The sequence below is a fragment of the Chelonia mydas genome, chromosome 10, assembly GCF_015237465.2.
Source record: "Chelonia mydas isolate rCheMyd1 chromosome 10, rCheMyd1.pri.v2, whole genome shotgun sequence".
Lineage (NCBI taxonomy): Eukaryota > Metazoa > Chordata > Testudines > Cheloniidae > Chelonia > Chelonia mydas.
This window is the reverse complement of record NC_051250.2, coordinates 71,537,051-71,563,251: the sequence shown is the minus strand read 5'-3', so window position 1 is coordinate 71,563,251 and position 26,201 is coordinate 71,537,051. Positions and strand designations below refer to the sequence as shown.

Genomic DNA, 26,201 nt, shown 5'->3' with positions numbered 1-26,201 from the left:
TCCAAAAGGCCTCACACCCCTCCTCTTTCCCCATGACCCTTCAAATGGACCACAACTCCCACCCACTTGTACCTCTGGTGTGTGTGTGTGGGGCGGGGGAGGGGCTGCATGTGTGCACACGTGTGTGTGTGAGTGAGAGATGGGTGACTTAGTGGGGTTAACAAAGAAATATCTAAGACCTTAAAAGCCCCATTGCTGGGGCTGGGAGCTCTCTGGCAGAGGTACCCAGACAACCCGGCCAGCCAAGAACCAAATAAAAGGAATGCCAAGGAGATCACCCAGTGAGGCAGAATAAGAATGAAAATAGTGCTTTTAATATAATTTACAGCAAACTTACAGTATGCATTTTCACATCACGCATTTCTAAACTGCTCATCTCGAAAATATAAGCTGCAAAAATACAGAATGCAGTACTCAAAATATACTGAGTATATGCTCAAATAAATTGGTTAGTCTCTAAGGTGCCACTAGTACTCCTTCTCTTTTTACTGAGTATGTAGTTTCTTTTTCTTTCTTCTCTCTCTCTTCTCCCCGCCCCCAAATCAATCGTACAGTAAAATATTTTCTTTTCCAAACCGGGTTTGGATTTATTTCGGAAGCGCTGCTAAAAAGCCCTCAAAATCAGCAGCAGTCCAGCTAGCATGTTTCAAAGAATTTTTAAAAGAATCCTTCCACTCCGGCACAACAACAACGGGTTAACATGCAGCCCAAGGTGGGGGAAAGTCAGCTCATCAAGGTTCAAGGGCAGGAAGCTGCAGGTCACTTGTGATGTGACTTCTTGGAAACAGATGTGGCATCAGCCTATGCAGAGAGGTTCTTGCACGCAAAGCCAGGGAGGCATATACAGGGGGCTCTTAGTGGGCAGAGAGAAGTATGTGGAAGGCTCGCATGTTCATAATCAGAGTAACCTCCACTCAGCCATCTTGTATATGCAGCAGGGGGACGTCTGTGGAAGAGTTTCCTAGGCACAGGCAAAGCAACCTAGGTGGGGCTGTCTTGCATGTTCAACAGGATGACCTACACATGGAAGTGTCTCATGGGCATGGCTAACGCTGTCTGACAGAATCATAAAAATGCAGGGCTGGAAGGAACCTCGAGAGGTCGTCACGTCCAGCTCCCTGTGCCGAGGCCAGATCAATTAAACCTAGACCATCCCTGATAGGTGATTGTCCAACTTGTTCTTAAAAATTTCCAATGATGGGAATCCCACAACTTCCCTTAGCAGCCTATTCCAGAGCTTAACCACCCTGATAGTTAGAAAGCTTTTCCTAATATCTAACCTAAATCTTCCTCGGTGCAGATTAAGCCCATACCTCCAGTGAACATGGAGAACAATTGATCGCCATCCTCTTAATAACAACCCTCAACATATTTAAAACCTTATCAAGTTGCCCCTCACTCTTCTTTTCTCAAAACCAAACATGTCCAGGTTTTTTAACCTTTCCTCAGAGGCCAGGTTTTCCGAACCTTTTATCATTTGTGCTGTTCTCCTCTGGGCTCTCTCCAATTTGTCAACATCTTTCCTAAAGTGTGGCACCAAGAACTGGACACAGTACTCCAGCGGAGGCCTCGCCAGTGTCAAGTAGAGAAGGACAATTAGGTCCCTGGCTTACATATGACACTCCTGATACTACACCCCCGAATGACTTTAGCCATTTTTAGCTAATAGAAGATCTCATGCACTTGGGGATGTCACCCAAGGAGGGTCTCATACCTAAGAGCAGTGACATCAAACTTTTGCCAGCGAAGACTTGAACTTTCTAAGAATGGGGAAAAAAATTAAAACAAGATTCCGTCAGGATTTGGAAGTTCTCTAGAAGGGCAAACATGATGCTGACTGGGGCAGGTGGTAGGTCTTCTGCATCTTAACACACTGGCACTTTGTTCCCTCTAGTTTCACAGAGCAAAAGATAAGGAGGAGAGAATGGAGGCAGGGAATAAAAGTCTCTAAAGTTCCCATTTGCTTAAAAGCCTGCAATGTTTTCTAGAGCCCCGGAGGGACTAGCTGGCTGAGTTGGATCAGGGAAGCTTGTTTCCCAACCCGCTCTGATCTTAACACTCCCAGTCTATTCAGTGGGAACTACAGCTGAAAGATCTCAGGGGATGAGGAAAGTAATAAAGTCACACTGGGATGGCAAACTTTCCTCACCATTAACACCCTGCATAAAGAAAACAATGAAAGAGAAATCAGATCCTCAGTAACGTTGCTTTTCCCATCATCATGAATGAGATTGACCAGTTCAGGCTGGGAAATACTGGTTGTTCTACTCACTGCCCACTTTAACTAAAGAGCTGCTCTTTCTTGTGTAAATCGCCTGCCTCGTTGAGGTTCCGATGGTGCTCATGTATTGTACATACGGCAAAGCAATGCTGTATATAGGCAGTGTTTTCCCATTGAATGCCTTTGCCACATTTCTAGTTTACACAGCCACAAACATTCCCAGGTCTGGAATGGTTTTTAAGCCCATACAGCAGAAGAAGAAATATTGTTGTTGTGGGGTGCATCACAACTCTAATGAACACCACATTTACGATACTTTATTTACATGGTAATCACGTATAATACAATGCAAAACAACACAGCGTTCCATTTCAAAGGTAGGCACTATGGGTTTAAAAAGGTCACAATTCTTCTCCCCCACCCAGTTGGGCATTGCACCAAAGAGAAACAAGAGATCACTTTTGCTTGAAAATGCTATCTTGTCCCAGGGCCACTGGACTTCCCTGCTGAGCACTGATCTAGGACAGATGCTTTCCAGGTGTGGATGATGGGAACTGCTTTCATGCACTAAGGAATAAGATGCAATGGCTAGAACTCTTCAGCAAGTGGAAATGTCAGGGAGCCACCAGGTGCCTTAGAGCATTCAGGTCTGGCAGAAAGCATCAGAGACTGTGGGAGAAGGGTTGCATCTTTATTCGAGTGTGTGTTAGCAAGAGCCATGAGGACCCCAAAAGACAACACTGAGATGAGGGTTGACAACGGTAAATGCCTCAATGTTTGTGAGAGACTATTCTGTAGGAAGGATAAGCATTTTGAAGGGTAAAAAAGTATGGGGCAGAGAACAGATACCTCTTTGTTGTCCTGATGATTGACAACCTGGTTAGGTAGGTGGACTATGTTAGGCCTTTCACGACGCTGACTTCTACGATTCTATTGGGCTATTGTGCCTGATATTATAGCTGTACAAACAATGCAAACAAATTTCCACAAATACTTAACTTTTGGTACCTGTTTGCTTTGCCAGCGTTCATGACCGTTTTGTGGTTGCTCTCTGTGATTATTCTAATGAAGGGACTAACCAGCAGAAATGTTCTCAGAAGCAGAGAAATTTAAGCAGCTATTCATGTACCTGAACAGTGAATTTTTAGAGTCAGATCCTCAGCTGGTATAATTGACCTAATTTCAGTAGAGCTATGCTGATTTACACCAGCGAAGGATCTGACCCTGGACTCCTAATCATGAATAGAGGCACCAAAAACCCGATTCTAAAATTACATCCATCTGGTTTGGAAATAGAAACATCCCGCCTGACTTACATGTCCAATCAAAATTAACCAACCCAGGCCAAGTATCAAATATTCTTAATAAGAGGTTCACAATCAATCTACAGGCGAAGGGTTATATGCAGAAATTTTGGGCAAATAAATTAGAGAAATTTTAAAACTATTCACTGACAATTCACAAAGGGGGGCGGAAATGGAAATTCAGCGAATAAATTATTCGTCCACTCTTCCTGATGTGTTTCTTATTGCTTATTGCCAGTGGTGACACCCACTTCATGGAAAATCGCTCTAAAAATTATTGCACTTGAAATTATTGGCATATAACTGGTATTTTCCTTTTTTATTGGGACTCCTCACATCAGACTGTGACTGTCTGCTCCAGCCCACTTGACAATTGGCAGCTTTTGTTCATAATTTTCTCTCTTTTCTTTTTAATCACAAGGATAATATATTTTCACTCATTCCAAGGAAAAGAACATGACTAATTTGCTCATAATTACACAGAGCCTGCCCCTGCCCCATTGAATTCAGGGAACAAGATCAGAGCCAAAGATTTTACTAGGCAACACTAGTTAAAAGAAAAATACCCAATATCTAAAAACTGTCTAGAGAGTATGTTCTTGTGAAGCAATTGAATTAAGACTTGCATTTCCTGGAAAAGTCAGTGGAATGACGGAAAAAATGTCATTTACAGCTTATAAGGAATGACAGATTTAATGTATAAAAGCAAGAAAAAATGGGTCCTGTTTTTAGTGTAGCTGATGGGCCGAAACCAAATAAGATGTTCTGGTCTCTCAGGCCAATGTAAATGACAGTGTTAATATCTTTGAATAGAGATTATTGGCTTGATAGGACTAAATTGCATTATTTGCATTTGGCATTATTAAGTGGGGGGAGGAGGAAGGCACCACCTAGGCAAAGGAACTTTAACAGTCTTTTGCAAAATTACTGGTGTGAAATTCAGGCTGGTGAAAGAGCCCAGTGGACAGCCTGTAAGAGATGCCTAAAGGTGGAGGCTTTGAAATAGGGCTAAAATCCAAATCCCATTGAAGGCTAGCTGAAGTTGGGTGCCTAATTCTCTTAGGGACCTTTAAAAACCCAGCCACAATGCCCCCTTATTGTCATTTCTTCCCTTCTAGGGTCCGTCTGATCCATCATAAGATCACACCAAGCTGGGCTTATACTAATCACTAGAACAATCACTGGCTCATGCTCATTTACAAGAAGTGTATTTTGGCCATCTCTAAGCAAGGATATACTGCAGGGGACTGAAGCTGCCAAGTCACAGCGAACTGAGAGTGCCACAACCTTCCAGGATTGGAACCCCGGCTCAGTGGGATCATAGAATCATAGAATATCAGGGTTGGAAGGGACTTCAGGAGGTCATCTAGTCCAACCCCATGCTCAAAGCAGGACCAATCCCCAATTTTTGCCCCATATCCCTAAACGGCCCCCTCAAGGATTGAACTCACAACCCTGGGTTTAGCAGGCCAAAGCTCAAACCACTGAGCTATCCCTCCCCCCATGGCGAGTCATGAGAGGAGTAGGTAACACGGGAACAAGTGAACTTTGCTTTAGACAAGGAGAAGAGCGCAGGGGCCTTTGCCTGTTCTCTCTCGCTCTCTGCAAGGTCAAAGCAGCTCAGAATCACGACCTTTATTACTTAGGAGGTGTTTTTCCAGGGCCCCAGGCACAAAGAAATGGTGTGAACTTTGCACACATTAATCACATCTAGTGAGCAAGAATGTGTGAGTGATTTGGAAGCCTTATATCTATAAAGATGGCTCATGTGACACTAGGGAGGGATACATATGGATAGCTGGCTTTAAAGGCAGAATGGGAATTTGTTTGGAAACCTCGCTGAACAAAGAACAAAAAAAAGTTTCAGTCTTATAGGTATTTGCCTAAGAGCTTTTAACACCAATTTTCCCCACTCCCTCTGACAAAAAACAAAACAAACAACGCACCTAGCTCACCTGAATCACAGGGGAAGTGCTGAGCCCAACATGTCCAGCTGTGAGAAATATTCTCGAACAGCAGCAGCAACAGACTCTGTCTCCTGGTAAAGTTTCACAACTCACAGTGTCGGTAGCCTTGAGGTTGCCTCTGGGTCTGTTGTGGAGTGAGACTGCGGATTGCTAAACTGAGTCTGCTTTCCCTCCCAAGACCCGGTGCACCCTGGGAGAAAGCACAACTGGCTGATGCAGAAAGGTGTGGGTATGATGCACAGCCCTTAGCATCCCGTTAGTTAATGAAAAATAATTGGGGATCACATATTGCATTTTGAAGGGAGGATATAAAGATAGTCTAAAGATTTTCTTAAAAGATTCTTTTTACATGCCCTAACTATTGGGAAATTCTTAAACCCCTCTTCAAATGTCTTCTGCTCACCCCATCATTTCATTTGTAAGCATTGTTAGTTCAACTCCCTGGGAGTGAATTCCTCCTCTCTCCCATAAGGCTCATATCCTTCTCAGACAGGATAATGGTAGCATGAGAGCGGAGATTTGATGCCTCGAATGTATGGGCTCTCCAGAGCGTGGTGTAGGACCCTCCTATTGAACAGGGGGAAGTGGGTGGGTTTGGCTTGGTAATTCAAGTGATCTTAAAATTCTCATCATGTCATCGTGCAACCAAAACCCTGGGGAAGGCCGGCAATTTGAATGGAAAGATGTCTCCTCCTCCCGAGAATGCTCTTTGCTCTGGTGAGATGCACAAAAGGGTGGGGTAGGAACTTTGAGAGATGATTTCCACAAGTATAAAGGGATGGTCTCAAAATGCACCGCATCATTTAAAGCGCCCAATGTGCAAAGCACCTATGGCCTGATTCTGCTCTCACTTGTGCCACTTTCACACTGGGATCCCCCCTACACTAATTTCATTGGAGCCACTCCTGATTTACATCTGTGAGAGTAAGAAGAGAATCAGGATCCGAATGGTATGCTGCATTTCCCAAAATATCTCCTTAGAAGGCTGTCACCAGGCAGCAAAGCACAGGGTTTGGGGGCACTGTTGATTCTGAAATAGGCTCAACAAAAAACCTGAATCCAAAGGCTTTGAGCCTGGGGGAAGGTAGGATCTGAGCTTCAGAACTTGGGGCTTGCCTCTGCTTTCTCCTCTCAGGAAGAGAATCTTTCCAATTCCATCTCCTGCATGGTTAAGTTATTCTTGAAAAAGGAATTGAAGTGCCCCCTAAAGCTATGTGGCACCCATTTTTGGGGTGTAGGAGGCGGAGTTGAGATTATTCACCCCTGACTGTACAATTAAAAGTAGGGAACATGCAAAACTTTGAAATGAGCAAAGCAAAGAAACAGCTGGGGCACTCCGAGTATTTGGTTTCAAGTTTTGTTTTACATGCATGGATACGCCTCTTTCCCCTGTGACAGCACCAAAACTCTATGATTAAAGCCCTTGATGATATTGGGATCTGACGCTTCCTAAAAAAGAGCATTTCAAAAGCAATGTTATCAAAAGAAAGAAACAGAAAATCACAATTTCACAAGATACAAAATAATTAGGTACAAAAGTATAAAACAACCCAGCTCAGGCTGAGCTTTCCGTACACAACCAAGACATCAGATTAAGATAAAAAAAAAGGAAAAATAAAAAAATCCCCCAAACAAACAAGTGAAGTGACAGTTCATGCCCTGCAATCTTGTTTTCCGTAACACTGGTAAGATGGGCTTTTGATTGTACATTCAATTACTGGCAAACCATAGCTCTAGAACGCCTTTCAGTTTGTTTTGCGTCATGCCAGCATATTATTCTCATTCACACTGGATTTTGAGAGAAAAAGAATCCAAACTGCAAAAGGGGTTATAGATTTTCAAGAAATCAGGCATTGAGACATGTTGTTTGTGATGCGCGTGTGTGTGTAGTATAAAACGATGAGCTAGCATCTGAAAAAGGCAGCATTCTATAAGCAATACATTTTCAAAATAAGGAAAACTGTACAGAAAGATTTCAAAGGCTTATAATTGACAATTATACATATTTTATGAGACAGTTATGCAACCTGTCCCTTTGTTTAATTCATTGGCTTATGGATGCAGTATCTCTATTTTAGCAGACAGGATATAATAAACTGATCTAAATATCATTTATCACCCAATAGATATAAATGGTCCTGCATAATGCTCCTTTCTCCCCTCCCACTCCTCTCTTTATCAAATGATTCTGAACAAGGCTCCAAGCCAAGAATAAAAACATATATAGTTACAATATTGGTTGAGTATTTGGCACAGTGCAGCTTATTTGATATACTGGGTTCTTTGCCCTTTTTGTTGCTGAACATTTAATGCAGTGCATAAATTACAAAACACGCCAGTAAAGTAAAGTAAAGTAAGTCAGCTGGAAATGGTCTTATGCTGCCAGCTTTTAATTGTCTCAGTTAGAGCAAGGTCTGCTAAAATGGTGCTGAACACGAGTGGCAAGGTAACCTCACTGTTCCATTCTGAGGATTTTCGTGTGTCCATTGCCAGCAATGAACATGACTCTGGGAAACTCACCCACTCCTGGGATACGTGGGAGCTACGTCCTGTGTTTAGTCTGACATGGCGGGTTATGTTTCTAAATGTTTGCAGGTTCACAACCGCTTTAAAAGACCAACCAAAAAACCAAGATTTTGAATTAACAATGCTAACCCTTAAAATGCTACTGACATTTACTCCATTGGAAACATGGCTGGTTTCAATTATGGTTGGAGAAAATTCATTACATACAGCCACTTTTTATTGCTTAACAGTAGGAATGTCCTGGAAAAAGATTATATAGGAAAAGTCCGATCCAATGCCCACCGAAGTCTACAGAAAGACTCCCCTTGATTTCAAAGGGCATTGGACAAGACTCTAATTCAAGAGATCATGCCAGTTCTTTCTGAGGATCCAGGGGGGCATCTCCTATAGAATCTGGGTGTGATTTTCAAAAGTGCTCAGTATTGCCCTAACTCTGGTCCAAGTGAATAATGGCCAATTTTGGGTGCTTTTGAAAATTCTGCCCCTTTATAGGAGCCCTGAATGCAACTCTAAGGGCAACATTTGGCCCTTAGTAAGTTAGATCCTGCACTGTTTCCTCACTTGAGTGGTCTCCTTGAAATTAATGGGACTACTCATGTGAATAGAAATTGTCTGAGTATGGATTGAAGGACTGAGCTCAGTATTCTCTCTCTCTCTCTCTCACACACACACACTAATTTTAAGGAACACTCCCACCTGACCTTTGACTGCAAATAATATATATTTAAAAACTGGAGAGTACATAAACAAAGGGTCTCTCCATCTATGTATTCACAGAGTCATATGTCATATGAAGAAATAATCTGTAAATTATTATAGCATACTAGAATTCTCCAACTGATAATTATTTTCATAGAGACACAGAGCATTCACTCTCTCTTTTAATTTCTTTTTAATAATGCATGTCCTCATTGGTTTGACAGTGCATCAGAAAGAAGGCATACAGACTAAAAAAAATGCAATGGATTAGCTGAATCCCTGGCATGATGTTGTGGCATATTGAAAAGAAACCGGAAAAAAAATGCAATTGATATAATAAGTTCCCCCTATCGAACACTGTCAGTGATTTAAGGGTTAATATAAATTTGAAAGTAGTTTAAAAGGATTATACAGACAAATGTTTGGAATTTTTAAAAAAATGACAGAACATTTGGCAAGTGTAAGCAAATGACTTGAACTTTACTGGGTTTTAAAGATCTGAGCACAGCCATTCACAGAGAACCGAAATCTGAGGTCTGCTGGAAGGACAGTGGAGCCTTTTGACCATCAATGTGTGCTGGCTAGAGGGTATACGGGAACATTCAAAGTATCTAACATGGAATCATGGCTGGTGACAGAGTGTAAGTAGTTTAATAACTCCAGCACTTTTCCCTCTCTGACATCACTGAGAGAGTGCATTGGACTTCAACAGCACCCAGACTGGCTAACCCTTTAGCCCATATTGCAGAGGTGACAGGGCCACACAGATCCCTAATGGCATGCAGTGTCACTAACGCTTATTCTGGAATTGCTGTTATTTGCTTGTTTCTTCTCACCAGGTGCCCAAGAATGTCCATCTGATGAGGTCTCCGACAAAACCCTGGGTTTGCAGCTCCCAATGCCCTTGCAGGTGATTCTATCCTGGAAGATTGTACCATCATCAAAGGGGCTGGTACCCAACCGGAGTGGTTTCGTGTTCTCTCCAGCACTCCGGCAGGATTTCAAAAATGATCCCATTAAAAGATTTTGTTATTCTGAATCCTTGGCTCTGATTTTTGAGAAAAGGACAAAAGTTTCCTGTTTTTTAAATTTTATTCTCTCTCTCTCTTTTAATTAAAAAGGACCCATATATTATTAATATAGAGTTCATCCATCCTTAGTCACTATAAAACAGACTCCATGTTTTCACACCATTCGTGATCTTCAAGGTTATAGATAAATTTTGTCCTCTGTGACTGGTTTTGGGGCACAGAGTCCCGCCCCAGATTGTCTAGGGTGAGAGTAGAGGCAAAGAATTCACTAGTGCTGAGTCCACCTTCATGGTTCTTGATGTATCTTTTATAGTTTTTCCTCAAGCACTGCCAGGTGGTTGTGTATAAGATGAATGCGAAAGATTTCAGAGCTATAGCAATGCTAACATACAGGTATCTATAGACGACATTGTCATACAATACGCAGGCTCCTTGCTCGCCGCAAAACGTGCTCCAGAACAGACATGTTGAGTCAATTCCAGCCCCAAAGATCAAGGGTGGTGGGATAAAACCTGTCAAAATAAAAGAGACATATCATGCTGTAGTGACCCTTGGGGTAAAGGGACAGGACTCAGCCATAGTGAGTGGAAAGGGGATTTTTAATTAAGGCTGGTGGATGCTGACAAATCTTGTGGTTCTCTCAGGATCTCTAATTCCAAGGCAAACTAAACATATCTGGTGGGGACTGTCACCCCACATGATCCCCTGAAGAACTGGCCCGGGTTCAACAGTTATGGAGGGGATCGCTCACTATCCCACAAACACCACAACTCAGTTTTAAGTAGTTTGTCCTTACACTTCTGATTTGCTGTTTGAACATAGCCTATTAAGGCTGGTCACAGAGTTTCATAAAGAAGCAGAGAGGGGCCTAAGCTACGAAACTTGGCTCTGGATGGTTCATGGTGTTCGCATCCAGGGTTTTCCTGAAGTCCACTACAAAGCCTGAAATTAGCCATGGAGTTCAGATCCAGATCTGAACTTTCGCCAAGTTTGGGGGCGTCCAGATCCAGGATCTAAGGAAGAGGGAGAATGATCTCTAATAAGTGCAGGGGAATGGACCTGAAAGAAAGTGATTCTGTCATTATCCCACAAAGTGAAATACCACAGCAGAACTCTCTCCTTGAATCACTGCAGTTAAGGGCAAATCAGCATTTCTCAGCTGAACTCTGCTGCGAGTGGTTCATAACAGGGCCACGACCTTAAAGCAATGCCCGAAGTCTCATTAAACTCACTCAGCAATACAATCTTTGGGTTCCCCTTTCTGCTTGGATACTGCAGGGGTCTCCAGTCTTATATAATCAAATACATAAATGTCTTTCATTCTGACAAGATCCACAAGTGCTTTACAGACAGTGGGCACCGAAAGAGGAGATCTAAATCCCACCTTTGAGCACATAAATTGGCATTTGTGCACACCTTAACAATCAAAAGAAAGTTCTGGATGCTTTATGTAGTAGGAATCATTTCACTCACCTCTAAGATATTTTTGGGTAGTGGAAAACAACATTTATTTAAAACTGACTACTAACATCACTGCTAGGGTTTAGGACAGGAAGTGAAGAAGCATATAGTCTCCAACAAAACAACAGAGCCAATTTTAGGTTGGCAGAACATAATTTCTCCTACTGGAATTTGGCCAACACCCCATTTCCAGATACTGAGGTGATAGGAGCTCTAGAAATACGTATGTAGACAGAGAGACATATGGGTTGCACTATCTGGCAGAGGGCTGATGAATTAAGGATCAAGCTTCACCATTAACCCTGGATTTCTTGGCTTAAATGAGACACCATTCCTTAGCTTGACATGAATGCCATTTCTTTGCTGTATGACAATATATGGCAGGAATACAAATACGTTGTTTGCCTTCTCCTTTGCCTCTGGGATGTGAAACCTCTTTATTTCACTCTGTTAATGACTAGAACTCCGCAGATTTTTGTTTGATCTTTCACATTGGCTAATAAATGCAGAAGTTATCAGGCTATGTCAGCTTTCAGTACTTCCTTTAATCAGTTATTAACACCAGGGATATAAACCAGTAAATAAAAACAGATAACTGGCTAACAAAAGGATATTCCCTTCAACTGTAAAGTGTGGTAATGTCCTGAGAAATGACACCGCACCTCTCGCTATTTGTTTTCTTAACGCTTTCCAGATCAAGCTGGGTTGGTTTCCAAGTTAAAAGGTGATTTTCTTTTTAAATGAGTGTGGACAACCACAAACTCAACCTCGGATCTGAAAATTCAGCTCCAGAACCAAGCTAACAGATGGTGTTGATGATACACAAGGCAGAATGGAATCCAGTTTACTCTCCCAGTGCTGAACTGGCTCTAGAGTGCCATAATAAGAGTAAAAACTAGATGTTGGCATGAACAAAACGCCCTGGGATCCTTAAGCTCTTGGGATCTGTTTCATTGTCCCCAAGAGCCACACCTGAGCTGCATAGGAGCTGTGAATAAACTGAGGTCTTTAGGGAAAACAGCTGTGAAAAACTTTCAACCCTAGCAACCAGTTTGTGTTGATGACCTTTTTGAGTGCTATCTCCACAAGGACAAGGGCTAGAGACTTCCAACAAGTGAGACTAGACTTGACATGTAGAGTGCTTTGGAATTAAGGGAGGTCTATGGCCTCCAAAGCCTGGCTCGATGGACACGCCTTGCACTTTCAGTGTGTCACACTGAGTGATGCTAGGAGGCTGGATTTAAAACAAAACTATCAGAAACTCCATTGGTAGCCAGATATTGCACTTGAGCTGCATGTTTTGGGGACAAACTGCAAACACCATCTGGAAAGGGAAATGTCCAGGATCTTATTGTCATGTATAAATCTATTTGCCATTTCAGTCGTGCATAGTTAATGCTGATAGTTGCCAATGCAATCAGGATGGAATTACCAGACATGTTCGACTTGTGCCATTTGCAAAAGTTTTTTCACCTTTAGATAAGCCTGAGATGCAAAGTTCCAATCCAGATCTGAACTTCCCCAGCTACTAGGAGTGGGGTATTTAGGTATGCACTTTCAACTCAGGTCCTTTCAATGTCAGCATATATGAAGAAGTGAGATGGTATTTGGAAAAGAATCTCCATATCAGAGCCTCTTATACAGTGGCTGAAGCTTTCAATACCATGGGGGCTCCACCGGAACTGTTTTAGTTTCTTTTCTAAGAATCCACAGTAACACTTTCATAGCAAGACATTAATATGCTGCTCTATCATATCAGAATTCCTATGGAATAAGATAATAGATCCGGCAGGATATCAGGAGACTTCAGTCATGTTTCGTGTTATTACAGTGAATATTAAAGAGATTCAATCATGCTCTACTTCTTATTGCAAAGTGTTGAACAAATTGCTGCTATATACATTTTAGAGCAGAAACTGCAGAGCTGTTTAAAGAAGCATCCTCTGTCTTACTAAAATCTATTAACTCAGATTGCACCTCCGGGTCTCGTACCTCAGATATTTAATACTCTCCTTTGGTTCAAGAAGAAGCTATTATTAGTCCCCTTTTAAGTCTAAGCTTAAAGGTGAACTGAAAAAGCTTTTAAAATCAACCTACCCAGAAAACCTCAAATTATTAAGGGCGCGTTTTGGATATCTTCACTCACATTGAGTAATACCTTATCCTCGTGTAGTCCCACAGCTGAGCTGATATCCTCCTGGCTGTATTATCCTATTCCACAGGGATTCTGCTGTGATAGGGCAGCATGTGTTTTGCTACAAAAAAGAGTTACTGCAGTGTCCAGGGGACTAATGGAAGAGTAAGGTGCTTCTTATCCCAAGTACGGGTGGCAGAAACTAGCCCTCACAGAATCATACAAGCAGACTTCTCAAACAACAATAATAATAAGCTACAATACAACTACAATAATACAAAATTAGTAACTACCATCGCAAATACATTTACATTTGGAATGTAAAATCAAAATCCCTCCCTTGCTTAACTGCCAGGTCCTGCGTTTGGGATTCTGCATTCAACCTGCAAGCGCTGAGAACAGGACAAGAACCTAAAACAGTATGGACAGCAAAAGGAAACACCGTGCATTAAGGGCCTGACCCAAAGTCCATGCAAGTCAACCAGAAGATTCCCAGTGATTTCCCTGGGCTTTGGATCAGCCACCAAAGTCTTGTGGTGTTTTCTTCTTTTCTGAGCACTGAGCAAAGCGTTCAGCTTTTGATGAGGGAGTGCATTTTAGACCTTTGACCAGTGCTGAAAGATTCCCATTGACTTCAGTGGAAGCTGGATTGGGACTTTATGCTCATGCATCTCACTGGCTCCTGGAGAAAAACTTGGCACCAGAATTCTGATGCAAAATAAGGACCTTGCACTCAGAGACTGTTCAGTGGGATACATGGGACTGTGGGGTTTTCAACCCCTCTCTATGAAAGAAAAAAGGCTGCCCTGGTGAAGGCCAATGAAGGGAAGGCTCAGTAGTTTGAGCATTGGCCTGCTAAACCCAGGGTTGTGAGTTCAATCCTTGAGAGGGCCATTTAGGGATCTGGGGCAAAAATTGGGGGTTGGTCCTGCTTTGAGCAGGGGGCTGGACTAGATGACCTCCTGAAGTCCCTTCCAACCCTGATATTCTATGATTCCAAACTGCACAAGTAAATAATCGCCTAGTAGAGAAGAAACGAGTAGCCAAATCCTGAAGGGCTTCATTGGCATAGTGGCACTTCCGTCTATACCACACTGTCATAGTACGGGGTAAAATCCTTCTACTACAACCACACAGTAGATGGATCTACGCTGCAAAAAACTAACTTTGAGCCAGATTCTGACATATCTACTCATATTGAATTGCACCTTGCTCAGTGAAATCACTGGGAGCACTCATAGAATAAGGGACTATTCCACTCCTACTGGGCGAGAGTGAAATCTGGCCCACTGAATCAGCAGAAACCCACGAGTAGAATACCAACAGAACACATCAGTGAGACCGACCCCAGAGCAATGCATCAGACAGAATGTGGTCCAAAGTTCTGAGAAACAGGGTCTGTGCCTTTAAGCCCACTCCCCCACAGTCATCCCGTTACAAGGGAAAAGACAATTACAGATAACGTTTTCTCTTTTATTCAGGCATGAAGAGACATACATTGATCCAACGGTTTGACCAAATGTATTTTAATGGGAGATTAAACCCAGCAACAGCATTCAGATTCAGCCTGTTTTTTTTTTCCTTTTGTTTTCCTCCCACAGAGACCAGGAGGACTCAGCTGCCACCCAATGGAATAACAAAGCTCCTATCCTCAAAGTGGTGTGAAATTGTTTATCCCTGTAAGTCAGCAGCACAGTAAAGAAGTAATTTCACAAGCTGCTGACATGTTAATAATGACTGTGGAGAATTAACTAGTTGGGAGGGAGGCTATCTCACTCAACACCACGATTTCCAACATGAGCGTGACTGAAATGGCAGGAGAGCCATGTGCCATGACCCTTGGAGGCCTTTCCATCCGCACTGCAGAGAAAGGACTTGGATCTCCTGGTTTTAGACCCCACTGATAAATGACAGCATAGGACAGGCGTTCAACATCCAAAGAGGGGGAATCAATGGGCACGCACGCCTTGACGCACATATAAACATTTAGTTACTTTTTAGGGTGTGGGGGAAGAAAGAAGAAATCACTGCACGTACCTAGCAAACGGAGCAGCAGGAAAAGCACACCCAAAGCATAAGACTTAAGTTCAGGGCTCACTGTTCTGTACAGAGGAGAAAGGGAGAGAGGAAAATTGATTGTTACCATACTGCTTTCATTAACAAACCCCGTTGCTGTGCTTTGCTGTCAATCAGGACGCCACTGTCACCTCTTCAGAAAATCATTAACAGGCTTCTTCTCTTTTTCTTCCCCCTTGGTCCATCTGCCTGAAGCCTGAAAAATAACTGCAACTGCAGCCGCATGATGGGTTCTGGAATTTAGCTGTGTTGTTAATAATGGGAACTAATCTTGTCAATGGAAGGGAAAAAAATGCAAATCCCATCCCAGAAAATTATCATTGATAGAATCCCTGTATTATCTTTCAGGCCCCGGCTGCTTTGAATCAGCAGGTTATAAACCAACAAAATCCTTTTTATTATAACTTAATTGTGTGTGAGATGGGGTGGAGGGAATGTGAGTGAAATAGCAGGGAGGACAAATGACCAACTTGTCATTCCCAGGTCCAGCTATTAAATCAGCCAGATGAGCAAAGGTTGATACGCCGACCTGCCCATACAGGCTGATGTTTGTGAAAGTGAGATTACTTTCTGATTAGTTTTAAATTGGGAAGATAATAGGCCAGGCTAATCGTGGCCCTTCACTTTGAATGTAACCCACTCTATCTGGCTGGTATTAATCTCTGAAGACACCTTAAGAACAAGCATTAACTTCCCATTCACCTAATTCATATGATGCTATAGGCTAAAGTCATGCCACTGGAATAAACCCACTGAAGTCATTGGAATTTTACCAGGGATTAATCTGATCATGAACGTGCATTCTCTTATTCAGCACTTTATGTTCCACAGTGCATAACGGTTCAGGGAAGCAGGGCAATGAACCCCTGATGAAAAGGTCTGTGTTGAAAGGAAACTTAAAAGTGTCCGGTCCCTGCTTCTATTAATCCCTTGCATGGTCTCGTTAGGTGTTGTTAGTGACACCTGTGCTTGAAACGGGTGCCCGCCATACATGTGCAATGGAGGGGAATAGCGTTTTGAAAGACAACCAGTCTTGATTTAAAGACTTCAAGTGATGAAAAATCCACCTCAACACTTGCAAAGGCGTTTCAGCGGTTAATGGCCTGGCTCAAAGGAGGTCCTGTGAAAGGGAGGGAAAAAGTGAAGAATAGACGGTTACCAAACTTAACCTCAGTCAGGTTTCTTACATAGGTTGTTGTGTTTTGTTTTGTTGGGGTTGTTTTAGAAGTGGCTAAAGTTTTTCAGTTGAAACTTTTAAAATAAAAAATGGCTTTTTAAATTTTTGTTTAAAATTTTCAATTTTTTCAGTTAAAAAAATGAAAAATTGTCAGTTTTCGACTTTTCATTGAAAAATTTGAAGAGGGATTTTTTTTATTTTTCTGTGTGAAACATACTTATCAACCAGCATTAATGTTCCTCCTTTTCTTCCATCTGTTTTTGTATATTTAGGATCTTATCTAACTCCCACTGAAGTTAGTGTGAATTTTTCCATTGAATCTAATAGGTACGGGATTGAGCTCTAACGGTGTAAACTCTTCAGGGTGTCACCTGTCTTAATTTATGTCTGTGTAGCACTTACCACACCTTTGGGTGATGGATAAATAACAACAATAATAATACCAGAGAGTCCCGAAAACGTCCTTTATATCTCTGATCACAGCACTGTTAGGACATCCCGGAATGACATGAAGTTATCTCCCATAGTCTCCTTAGTTATCTGGTTCCAGGCTGTGTTGAAAACTTCAGTGCCTGAGATTACAGTATGGACATTTAAACCAGACTTCAAGGTTGTGCAAAGAGCCAGATGTCCTGGTGAATCCTCTGAATATGCCCCTGCTGGCTGGACCAGGAGAAGACACTTCCCTGCTCAGCTGCATTCGGCACAATTGCAACCGGGTCAGCCAGGGATGGGCTTCATTTTGGTTGATCTGGGAGAACTGGGAGTTCTAATTCAAACTCATCACCAGTAACACCTGGGACCCACATACCAAGTGACATTGGTTTGTGGAACCAGTTGATTCAAACCTGTGGAGTGTCCAGAACACCAGGTGATGCTTGGCCCTTCACTGTCTCTTCTTCTGTGCATTTATGATAGATATTGGTGGTTCTGGCAGGAATATAGTTAAGATATGACTTTCAGGGCTGTGAATTGTCAATTTCACAGGGTTGTGAAGTGAAGTTTTTGAACATTTCCTCTTTTCTCTTGTGTTCTCTTTCCTACCTGGACATTGGCTTGTTGTATTTGAAGATGCACATTAAGAAGACTCTGTTCAGGATCCTACGAGTGCTGATAATTTCTCTCAACAAAGAACCCTTCAAGCCTCAAATTACCTTTGCCACAATATTGATCGCTGAAAATTTGATTTCCGTTTAGCTACTACAGATGCCAGGAGAGAAATGAACTAGTAGGTGGAATATCTCATTCTATTCTCTGTGGGGAGACATACCCTCACATAAGAGATCTGCCTGAGATCCACTCAAAAGTGTTTCTAACACAGACCCTATTGATTGAACTTTACTGGAATTTTCAAGACCGCAGAATGGATCTGCTTATTGCCCCTCAGATTAGAATAGGCTGTAAGCAATGGCATGGATGGATGCAGTGATTCTGAATAAAGGCGAAGTTAGGTAGGCACATGCATCTCAGGGGGTAGACAGTTGTGTGTGTGTGTAGCTGCCTAGAAGGTCTGTGTGCGGAAATAGCACACAGTAATTCAGTTGGAGATGATGCTTTTGTCTTTGTATGCACGTTGGGTCAAATCCAGAGAGATACTGAGCATCTCTAATTCCCACTGATGTCAGCATTTGGGCCAGCATGAGAGTTTTCGCTTCTGGTGATGCGTGCATGTTGTCCTACACTAGCTCATAAATCCATCCCTAGGTCTTTTTGGGTTTCTTTTTGCAGCCTCCTAGGATCTCTAGGCTATATCTAAAAAAGCCTCATGAAACCACTGCTTGCAGGTGTCATGCAGCTGCGATCCTGCCACCTGACTGATTTTAGCTTTAACACATTTATTCCCTGCAACAGAAGGAGAACTCTCCTAATTTCCTTTCCACTTCACGGTTTCTAGACAGATGGGGAGAACAAGGTCTGCCCTTTTCCTTTGAAGCATACCTGCATGGACCCCTCCTTACCAGATTCACAGCCCTCCTTGCCCCTTGAGCTGCACAGAATCAATTCCCTTATTCTTTCCTCAGGTCAGTATTAGACACTGAAGTAAGTGGAGCTACCCCAGCAATGAATGTGGTCATGCTGAACCTAATAGAGACCTGCAGAGACAAAGTGATTGACGCGTGCACAGCATCCAGCAGCTGCCACTGTGCTCGGGATGCGGAGATCTTTTGAAACTCTGGCCGCTTCTTTCAGATGCCTAAATGGGAGATGAGCATTGTGACGTTGCACTCTATATGATTTTATGAAAATGTGCTAATGAGTGTGAATATAATGTAACTGGAATATGCTTCATGCAAAAGGTCTCTTGTAAGGTATCATTACAAAGCCTATAATCTACTGAGTGTGGTCATCCTCTTTGTATGTATGTATCATTCTTGTATCTGAAACTAGAAATATGACAAATAACTCTGAGGGCCTACTGTAATTATGCAAAGTGTGGGCCGTTAATGGTGGTTTGGAATCTTAATGGCACCCATCAACCAGCACAACTGACTGTGGATGGCTCTGTTTGCAGGCAAGCCTTCCTGTGAGTCAGGCTGGGAGGAATGAAGGCTTGGGGGGTCTCACAGGACATGTGACCATGTCACCTGGTACTGGAATCCATCTTAAACCTGGTGCTTTTCCATTTAGAAGGAGGGGTGGGAACACAGAGAGGGACAAAGGATTCCCGCTTTGTGCCAAAGCTATATAAAGGGGTGGAACAGAACAAAGGAGGCAGCAATCATGAGAAATCCCCTAGCTACCACCGGAGCTGCAACAAGGGCTGTGCCGGGGAAAGGATTGTGCCCAGACGAGGAAGGTGTCCAGTCTGTGATAGAAGCTTATTGAAACATCTGAGGGTGAGGTTTTATCTGCATTCAGTTTTCTTACTGTACTAGGCTTAGACTTGAGTGTTTTATTTTATTTTGCTTGGTAATTCACTTTGTTCTGTCTGTTATTACTTGGAACCACTTAAATCCTACTTTTTATATTTAATAAAATCACTTTTTACTTATTAATTAACCCAGAGTAAGTATTAATACCTGAAGGGGCAAACAGCTGTTCATATCTCTCTATCAGTGATATAGAGGGTGAACAATTTATGAGTTTACCCTGTATAAGCTTTATACAGGGTAAAATGGATTTATTTGGGGTTTGGACCCCATTGGGAGTTGGGTATCTGAGTGCTGGAGACAGGACCACTTTTTAAGCTGTTTTCAGTAAACCCTGCAGCTTTTGGGGGACGTGGTTCAGACTTGGGTCTGTGTTTGTAGCAGGCTAGCATGTCGGGCTCAAACCAGGCAAGGCACTGAAGTCCTAAGCTGGCAGGGAAAATGGGCTCAGAGGTAGTCTAGGCACATCAGGTGGCAGTTCCCAAAAGGGTCTCTGTGACCCAACCCATTACAGCTGCTTGTTTCAGGTGCCTAAATGGTTTAGGCACTACATAATAAGGGGCCTGGTTTTCAGAGGGCCTGAGCCCCCATTGAAGCCAAAGGGAACTCTCAGGCTGAATTCAGTGCAGCTGAAAGTATAAGGTTGGGTAATTTTGTAGTGCCCTCCCACTCAAAGCAGGTCAAATCCTGAGATTTGCTGAACGTCTGTGGCTCCTGTCAACTCCAATGGTAGTCAGAAACACTCAGTGCCGGGAGTCCATCGTCCCTACACAACCATGGCCTGTGGACCACCACAGTCCCCCTCGATCTAAACCCAGGGGAGGAGCCTTTCAGTTTTCAATTAATCTGCTGCAGCCTGTTGAAAGAAGCGGTGGATTGAGAGTCAAGCAACTCATCAGATCCTCAGCATGGCTCTTACCTGATGAGTATGATAACTGACGGCGTCTGTGCCATGGCTCCAATCATGCTGCAAACACACATCACGCAGAGGAATGTCAAGAAGGCCTCTTGGCAACCAGGACTGGGGCATTTTCCGTGCATTACTGTAGCATTCTCGGCTGGGACCAAACTGAGGCATGAGCAGCCAGTGAGATTCTGGAAGGGAGCACAGGGCACGGGGGTGAAGGGAGAACAAGGCCCGCTTTCCAAAACAACAGGCACTTTACAAGGAGGGGTTTGCCAGCTGGCAAGTGTGCACCCTCCAGCGGTTAATTAATTAGCTGCTAATAAGTCACTTGCTGAGCTGGTTTGGAAAGGCTTTTCAAAAGAACTCAAGCTCCAATGCATTCTACTGGCAGGGTAGCTTCTCCTCCTCCTTGTTCTTGGCTTCCTGTCCTTTCGCATCCCAAACAAATGTGTCTGTAAGAAAATTACCACCAAATTGGACCCTTGTGAAAAGAAGAAAGGAAGGATCTGTGTACCTTCATCATGATAAAATATTGCCATATTAAAGTTACAACTACTTCCCAATATACCCCTGGCTGTGCATTTCAAGAAGGCACATTTCGCTGCTGCGGGTTCAACTGCCTCATTCTGGCACCTTTAACGATGGCAGGGAGCGTACCAGGATGTGTGCCTACCCTCACAGCGAGCTAGGTATCAACGGGAAGGCGGCAGAGACACTAGTGATTATGGAACCAACCTCAAGGGTGTTACAGGGCTAACAGATGCCATCTAGTTTAGAAGGATTTGCACAGAACTGAAAGCTGCAGTCAGACAAGATAAAGTTTATCAATATGCGATCAGAAGGAGGAAAAAGCAACCACATTCCCTTTGATCTTTCCTGCAAGCACAGGACGTCAAAAGAGGCTTTGTTTTCCAGTCACAGATGTTTTTGCGCTCACCCCTCCCGGAATTTCTGATGGCGGGGATGTCAGCACAATTAAGGCACAGAATAATAGCCAGGAATCCCTTAATGAATACAGAGCAAAAACTATCATAAATGATTCATTGCTTGTCTGTCTTTGCAAGGCTGCTAGGCTTGCAGGTCACATGCGTGTAAGAAAAAGGAGCACTAAAATAAAATAAAACCAAATCTCCAGTATTCAAATAGAAATTCCTCTGCTTTTATGCCGGGGTTTCTTTAGGGCTCCACACTGTTCTAGTTCAGTGCCCACGGATCCGTGGGGACCCCAGTCTATTCTTTCTGACATTGATCTCTTTTTCTGCATAGGAGTCGAAAGCATTGCCTTCTAAAACAACTGCATGGAGTGCGGCAGAAACAGAAACTCAGAGCTCGGTGAACGTTAATGATATGACTGCAGGTGACTCTACGGCTGGCAGGCAATAATGAATGTAAAGAGGCCCTCTCCCAGCAGTGACATGGCCACCTGAAGGCTCGTCTAGACAAGGGCAAATAACACTAGTGTGACTATATCGGTGTAGTTACACCAATGCAAAGTCTCTAATGCAGATGAGCTGCACCGGTGTGACTTGTCCTGGTAAGTTAATAGGGTAAACCTCAGCCATGCAAGCCCTGCATAGTGCATCTCCACGGGGGGTTGCACCAACATGCTCATATTGCAATAACTATCCTGGTGCAAAAATCCCAGCATAGACAGGGCCTAAGTTAACTTTGCTAGCCCATCTGTTATGGGGATGGCTGACTGTTCAGGAAGCCAAGTGGGTCACATCCCTGTGCACTGACCTGGCTGATCATTCCATGTGACTTATATACAGTTGGAAGGAGAGACCCATCTCTTCTGTGCAGCGGGCCCAATTCTGCTCTTACTTACGTGAATCCAAATCTGATGTAACTCTATTGAAGTCAACGTAATTAAACTAGAATAAAGCTAGCATGAGGTCAGAATCCAGTCTCCCTACATTTATGATAAGTAAAGGGCTAGACTATGCTTTAGTTACTTTAGAGAGAGTGACAAGGGACTGCATAGTAACTGGAATCTGATTTGGCCAGGAATCCTCCTGGATGCTGGCAATTCAGATCAACACAGCAGTTGCACCATCCGTAAGAAGCTCATGGCATATCCCCCAGCCCCTGTGTGTGTAGCTTCGTTGCCTGATCCTTCTCCCCTCTGCCCCGTTTCAATCACCATGCACCAAAGCTGTTATCCCAAAGTACTTTAACGTAAACAGAACTGAATGCAACAATTTTTTTGGTGCTCTTCTGAGTTCTTCCCTCGGAGACCTTTGATCCTTTGTTACCGACACTGTAACATGTGCTATAGTAACACACCGACACCGAACACTGACTTTCATCCTCTTCTGTGAAGAGGCAATATTTTGCTGCATGTGCCAAATTGCTATTGATTTTCCTGAACTACTCTGCAATCCCATCACCATTCTGTTGTAAATGGAACTTTTGTCTTTCTGCAGCTCAACAGCTCATGCACCGGGAACGAGATTTTTGAACGTGCACGTGTACAAAATTTGCACACCCAGGGGCCTCAATTTCTTGTGGAAATTATGTGTGCAAATGACCCATGTGTTGTGGTTTTAAAAACCTGGCTCTGATTGGTTAGGAACAGGCTGGCATGTTGATATGAATCCCTAAGACTTCAGTGCTACAACATTAGATTTGGAATGCATATTCCCCCAGCCAAAGGGGAAATAGAAAAACAACACCATGAAACAAAAAAAGATATATGGACAATGGCTTAACTCACAAGGGTCACTGAGAGTAGAGGACTGGTTAGAAAAAGAATTTGCTGAAATAAAAGCGCCACCCCTACGCCCCTTTAGCACTAATAAACCCAAAGCCTCTCTGCAGACCAGCTTCATCACAAAGAACAATGGCATTCATACGAGAAAGGTAAACTAACTCAGTAGACTACAAAATACCGTTAGAGACCATTCACAGAAAGGGAAAGCAGAGATACATGACTGGACACATACAGTGCAGTAAAGTTAAATAAAACATTCAGAGAATTTTATGCCCCAGTAAAAAGCAACTCTTGGCTCATCACACATATATAATAGCCACAAAACCCTCTAGACAGGTCATTTTCTGGATTATGGGCTTAAAGCAATTTGGCGTTGCTTCAGGGCCATTACATGGCCAAACTGGTCCATAATTCTTGATAATGCCCTTTCCAGAGGATGCTGTTGCTTCATTAATTCATGTTCAAAACCATTACTTTGAAAAAGCCAAGATGATGGTGCCAATGAAGAGGTTAAACTGGAGAGAGCAAGTGAGAAAGAGGAAAGGGAGGAAGAGAGAGGGAGACTTTTGCTGGATGGGTTTATGCTTATAGCAGGTTAGCTCTGATAGTTACATAGCAGAGAGACTTGAAACAATTCCTGGAGAGAGAGTCTGAATTTTCTTTACTATGCTCATTTCTAAGGAGCAACTGGTTTGCTTTGAGCAATACAGTGTAAATGCAACTTTTACACCCTGCCACTAGCTAGCATTATTTTTCTCCTTGCCAATGAATGATTTTGGCACAGCAGGTGGATGCTTCTTTCCTACTGACACTTTGCTCCGTGCCAAAAGTTTTGCTGTCTAAACAATCGCATTGGAGCGAAGTGCTAGTTGTAAGGCAAATGGCAGAGGAAACGCACGAGATTAACATGTACAGCTTCTGCAGCTTTGCATTCAATGATCCCAGATAAAATTATTTTCTTAGCTATAACATGAAGATCCAGGAGTTGGCATCATGCTATCTCCTTTGCAGCTAAGCACTTCGGTAGCTCAGAAGCCATTTCACTCATCTCAGTAGAACGCAAACAATTCAGGTGCTGGAGTGGGAAGCCAGAAGTTAGGGTAGTAAAGAACAAGTTCAAATATGCACCCACTTGTTGTCCCCCTCCCCCCCGCACACTTGTCCTTGTACAGTTTACTTGCAATGCCCTGAGGTAGATGTCGCACTTTACCCACAGAGTGGTGAACCCTTACTGAATGAGTCTGACTTGGGAAAGGATGGTGTAAAAGCAAAGTGAGGACATGAGGATGTGTCTGGAGATGAAAACAGACAGAGAGGGGTCACCTTCAGCTCCCAGAATTCTGCTTGTCTGGGCCAGAGGGGCACTTAGAGACATCTAGCAATGCACTAACTAGAGGGCTAAACGGAGGGCCATCCAAATTCACCTGTCACTGTCATAGATGCCACTCCCTCTGGCAAGTAAAAATTGCCAATGTAGCACCTGCCTACTGACACTCTCTGACTCTGTAAAGATGGCCGTGAAGTCAAAGTGCCAAATGCCGCGGCTCCACGGAGCAAGGGAGCTAATGGAGACAAGATTTCTGTTCAGCTGCTGCGGTGATTCTTCACTTGTTAGTCGGGAGCTTTTCTCTCAGCTTCCTGGCACCTCCAGGTCCATTAGGCCCTTCAGGGAAGGAACCAAGGCTTTGCTACACACCTCACCATTTGGGTTTGATATCTGCCCTCTCTCTTTTCCTAAAGCACCAGCCTGCTCTTTGGAGTGGCCTGCCCCTCCCGCGCACCCGCCGGCAGCACAGCGGGTACGTCTCTGGACTCTCCCATCTGTGCTTTTGGTACAATGGAGAAGGGGAGAATTTTCCCTGAGAAGTGGGGATTTACACTTCCTGCTGGAGTGTTTTAAGACCAATCCGAACTGTCCACACATTACAGAATGGAAAGGAGAGGCTCAAGATATCGTAAGAGATTCCTTATCTTAACAGGTATCTTAGGAGATTCTGAGACCCCAAATAGCAGGTTTCCTTCACACAGAGAGCGTTTGCATTTTCTAAATGAAATAAACCCTTAGGTTTTGGGGATACAGAATACCCATGGCTATTAATTTCAGGAGGTTGCTGGAGGCCTCGCTCTTCATTTGCTCCCCTGCTCTTGGTGTTGACTCAGAGAGGAGAGGAGGACAGGAAGTGAGTGAAAGAGGAGAGGAAACAGAAGAAATGGAGGGAAGGAGCGAGAAGAGGAAATGGGGAAGGCAGCACCAGGGGACAGCAGGAGGGAGGGGAGGAACAAGGGAAGGAGAAATGGGAGTGAGCAGAAACAAGAGACGAGATGTCTGTATGACCTGCCGGTAACGGAACCCAGTAGTCCCCATGATGGGACTAGACTCTGCCACAGGCTGGTTGGTGGCCTTTGAGTTGTGCTCTCTCTGTTTTGGTGTCTGACTGATTTGCATTTGCAGTAGGGAGCTGTGGGTCAGCTGATTTTCATCACATTCGAGAGGCTAGAAGCCAGATGGCAGAGGTGGCAAGTGCAGACCGTCCCGTAGCTCTGCCTGTGATCTCCCTTTGAGTGATTCTGTCCATGATGTGGCTTCCCACAGAGCCTCTGGGCTAAGAGGAGACAAGCACCACATATGCACCCAAGAGCACAGAGTCCCATGGATGGTGGAGAGGAGAAGGGAGCTCCCTCCTCACTTAGAGACGATCCCATTAGACCACGGCCAGTGCTAACAGGACATTTGCATGAGAGAATAAAAAATGAGGTACTCAGTTTCTCTCACCCTTAGGTGCGAAGACACAGCGAGGCCCTTCACAGTCAACCCTCACCCTACCTATCATGTCTCATTCATGACTGAGCTGTCAATGCTCACCTCTGATTGGCCCTGATACCAGCCTCCATCGCTCACTTGTTACATTTTCAAAAAAGCAACTTTGCGTTTTCTCCCATGCTGCTCCCTAAGCTTGGGAGGTGCAAAAACTAACTCATGATCCTCCTTCAGAGTCCTCCTCCACTCTCCTTTGACGTGACATCTACCAAATACTTGACAATGGTCATGGCTGTTGGTATGCATAGACCACTGCCGATCATTGACCAACGTTGTTTCATTTTCCTTGTGCTTCCC

General features: G+C 43.5%; 1 protein-coding gene across 2 annotated transcripts in view; it reads right to left on the bottom strand.

Annotated features, from left to right (window-relative positions):
* Positions 1-292: 292 nt before the first annotated feature.
* Positions 293-26,201, bottom strand: part of SLCO3A1 (solute carrier organic anion transporter family member 3A1) — a 213,186-nt gene continuing 187,277 nt past the window's right edge. For both annotated transcript variants that reach the window (XM_037910666.2, XM_043523691.1), the window contains 3 exons: positions 20,386-20,561; positions 15,381-15,445; positions 293-10,260 (listed from right to left, as the gene is read on the bottom strand). In XM_037910666.2, the coding sequence (XP_037766594.1) occupies positions 9,881-10,260; positions 15,381-15,445; positions 20,386-20,561 (621 nt within the window). In that variant the 3' untranslated portion in view covers positions 293-9,880. The remainder of the gene's footprint in view (positions 10,261-15,380; positions 15,446-20,385; positions 20,562-26,201) is intronic.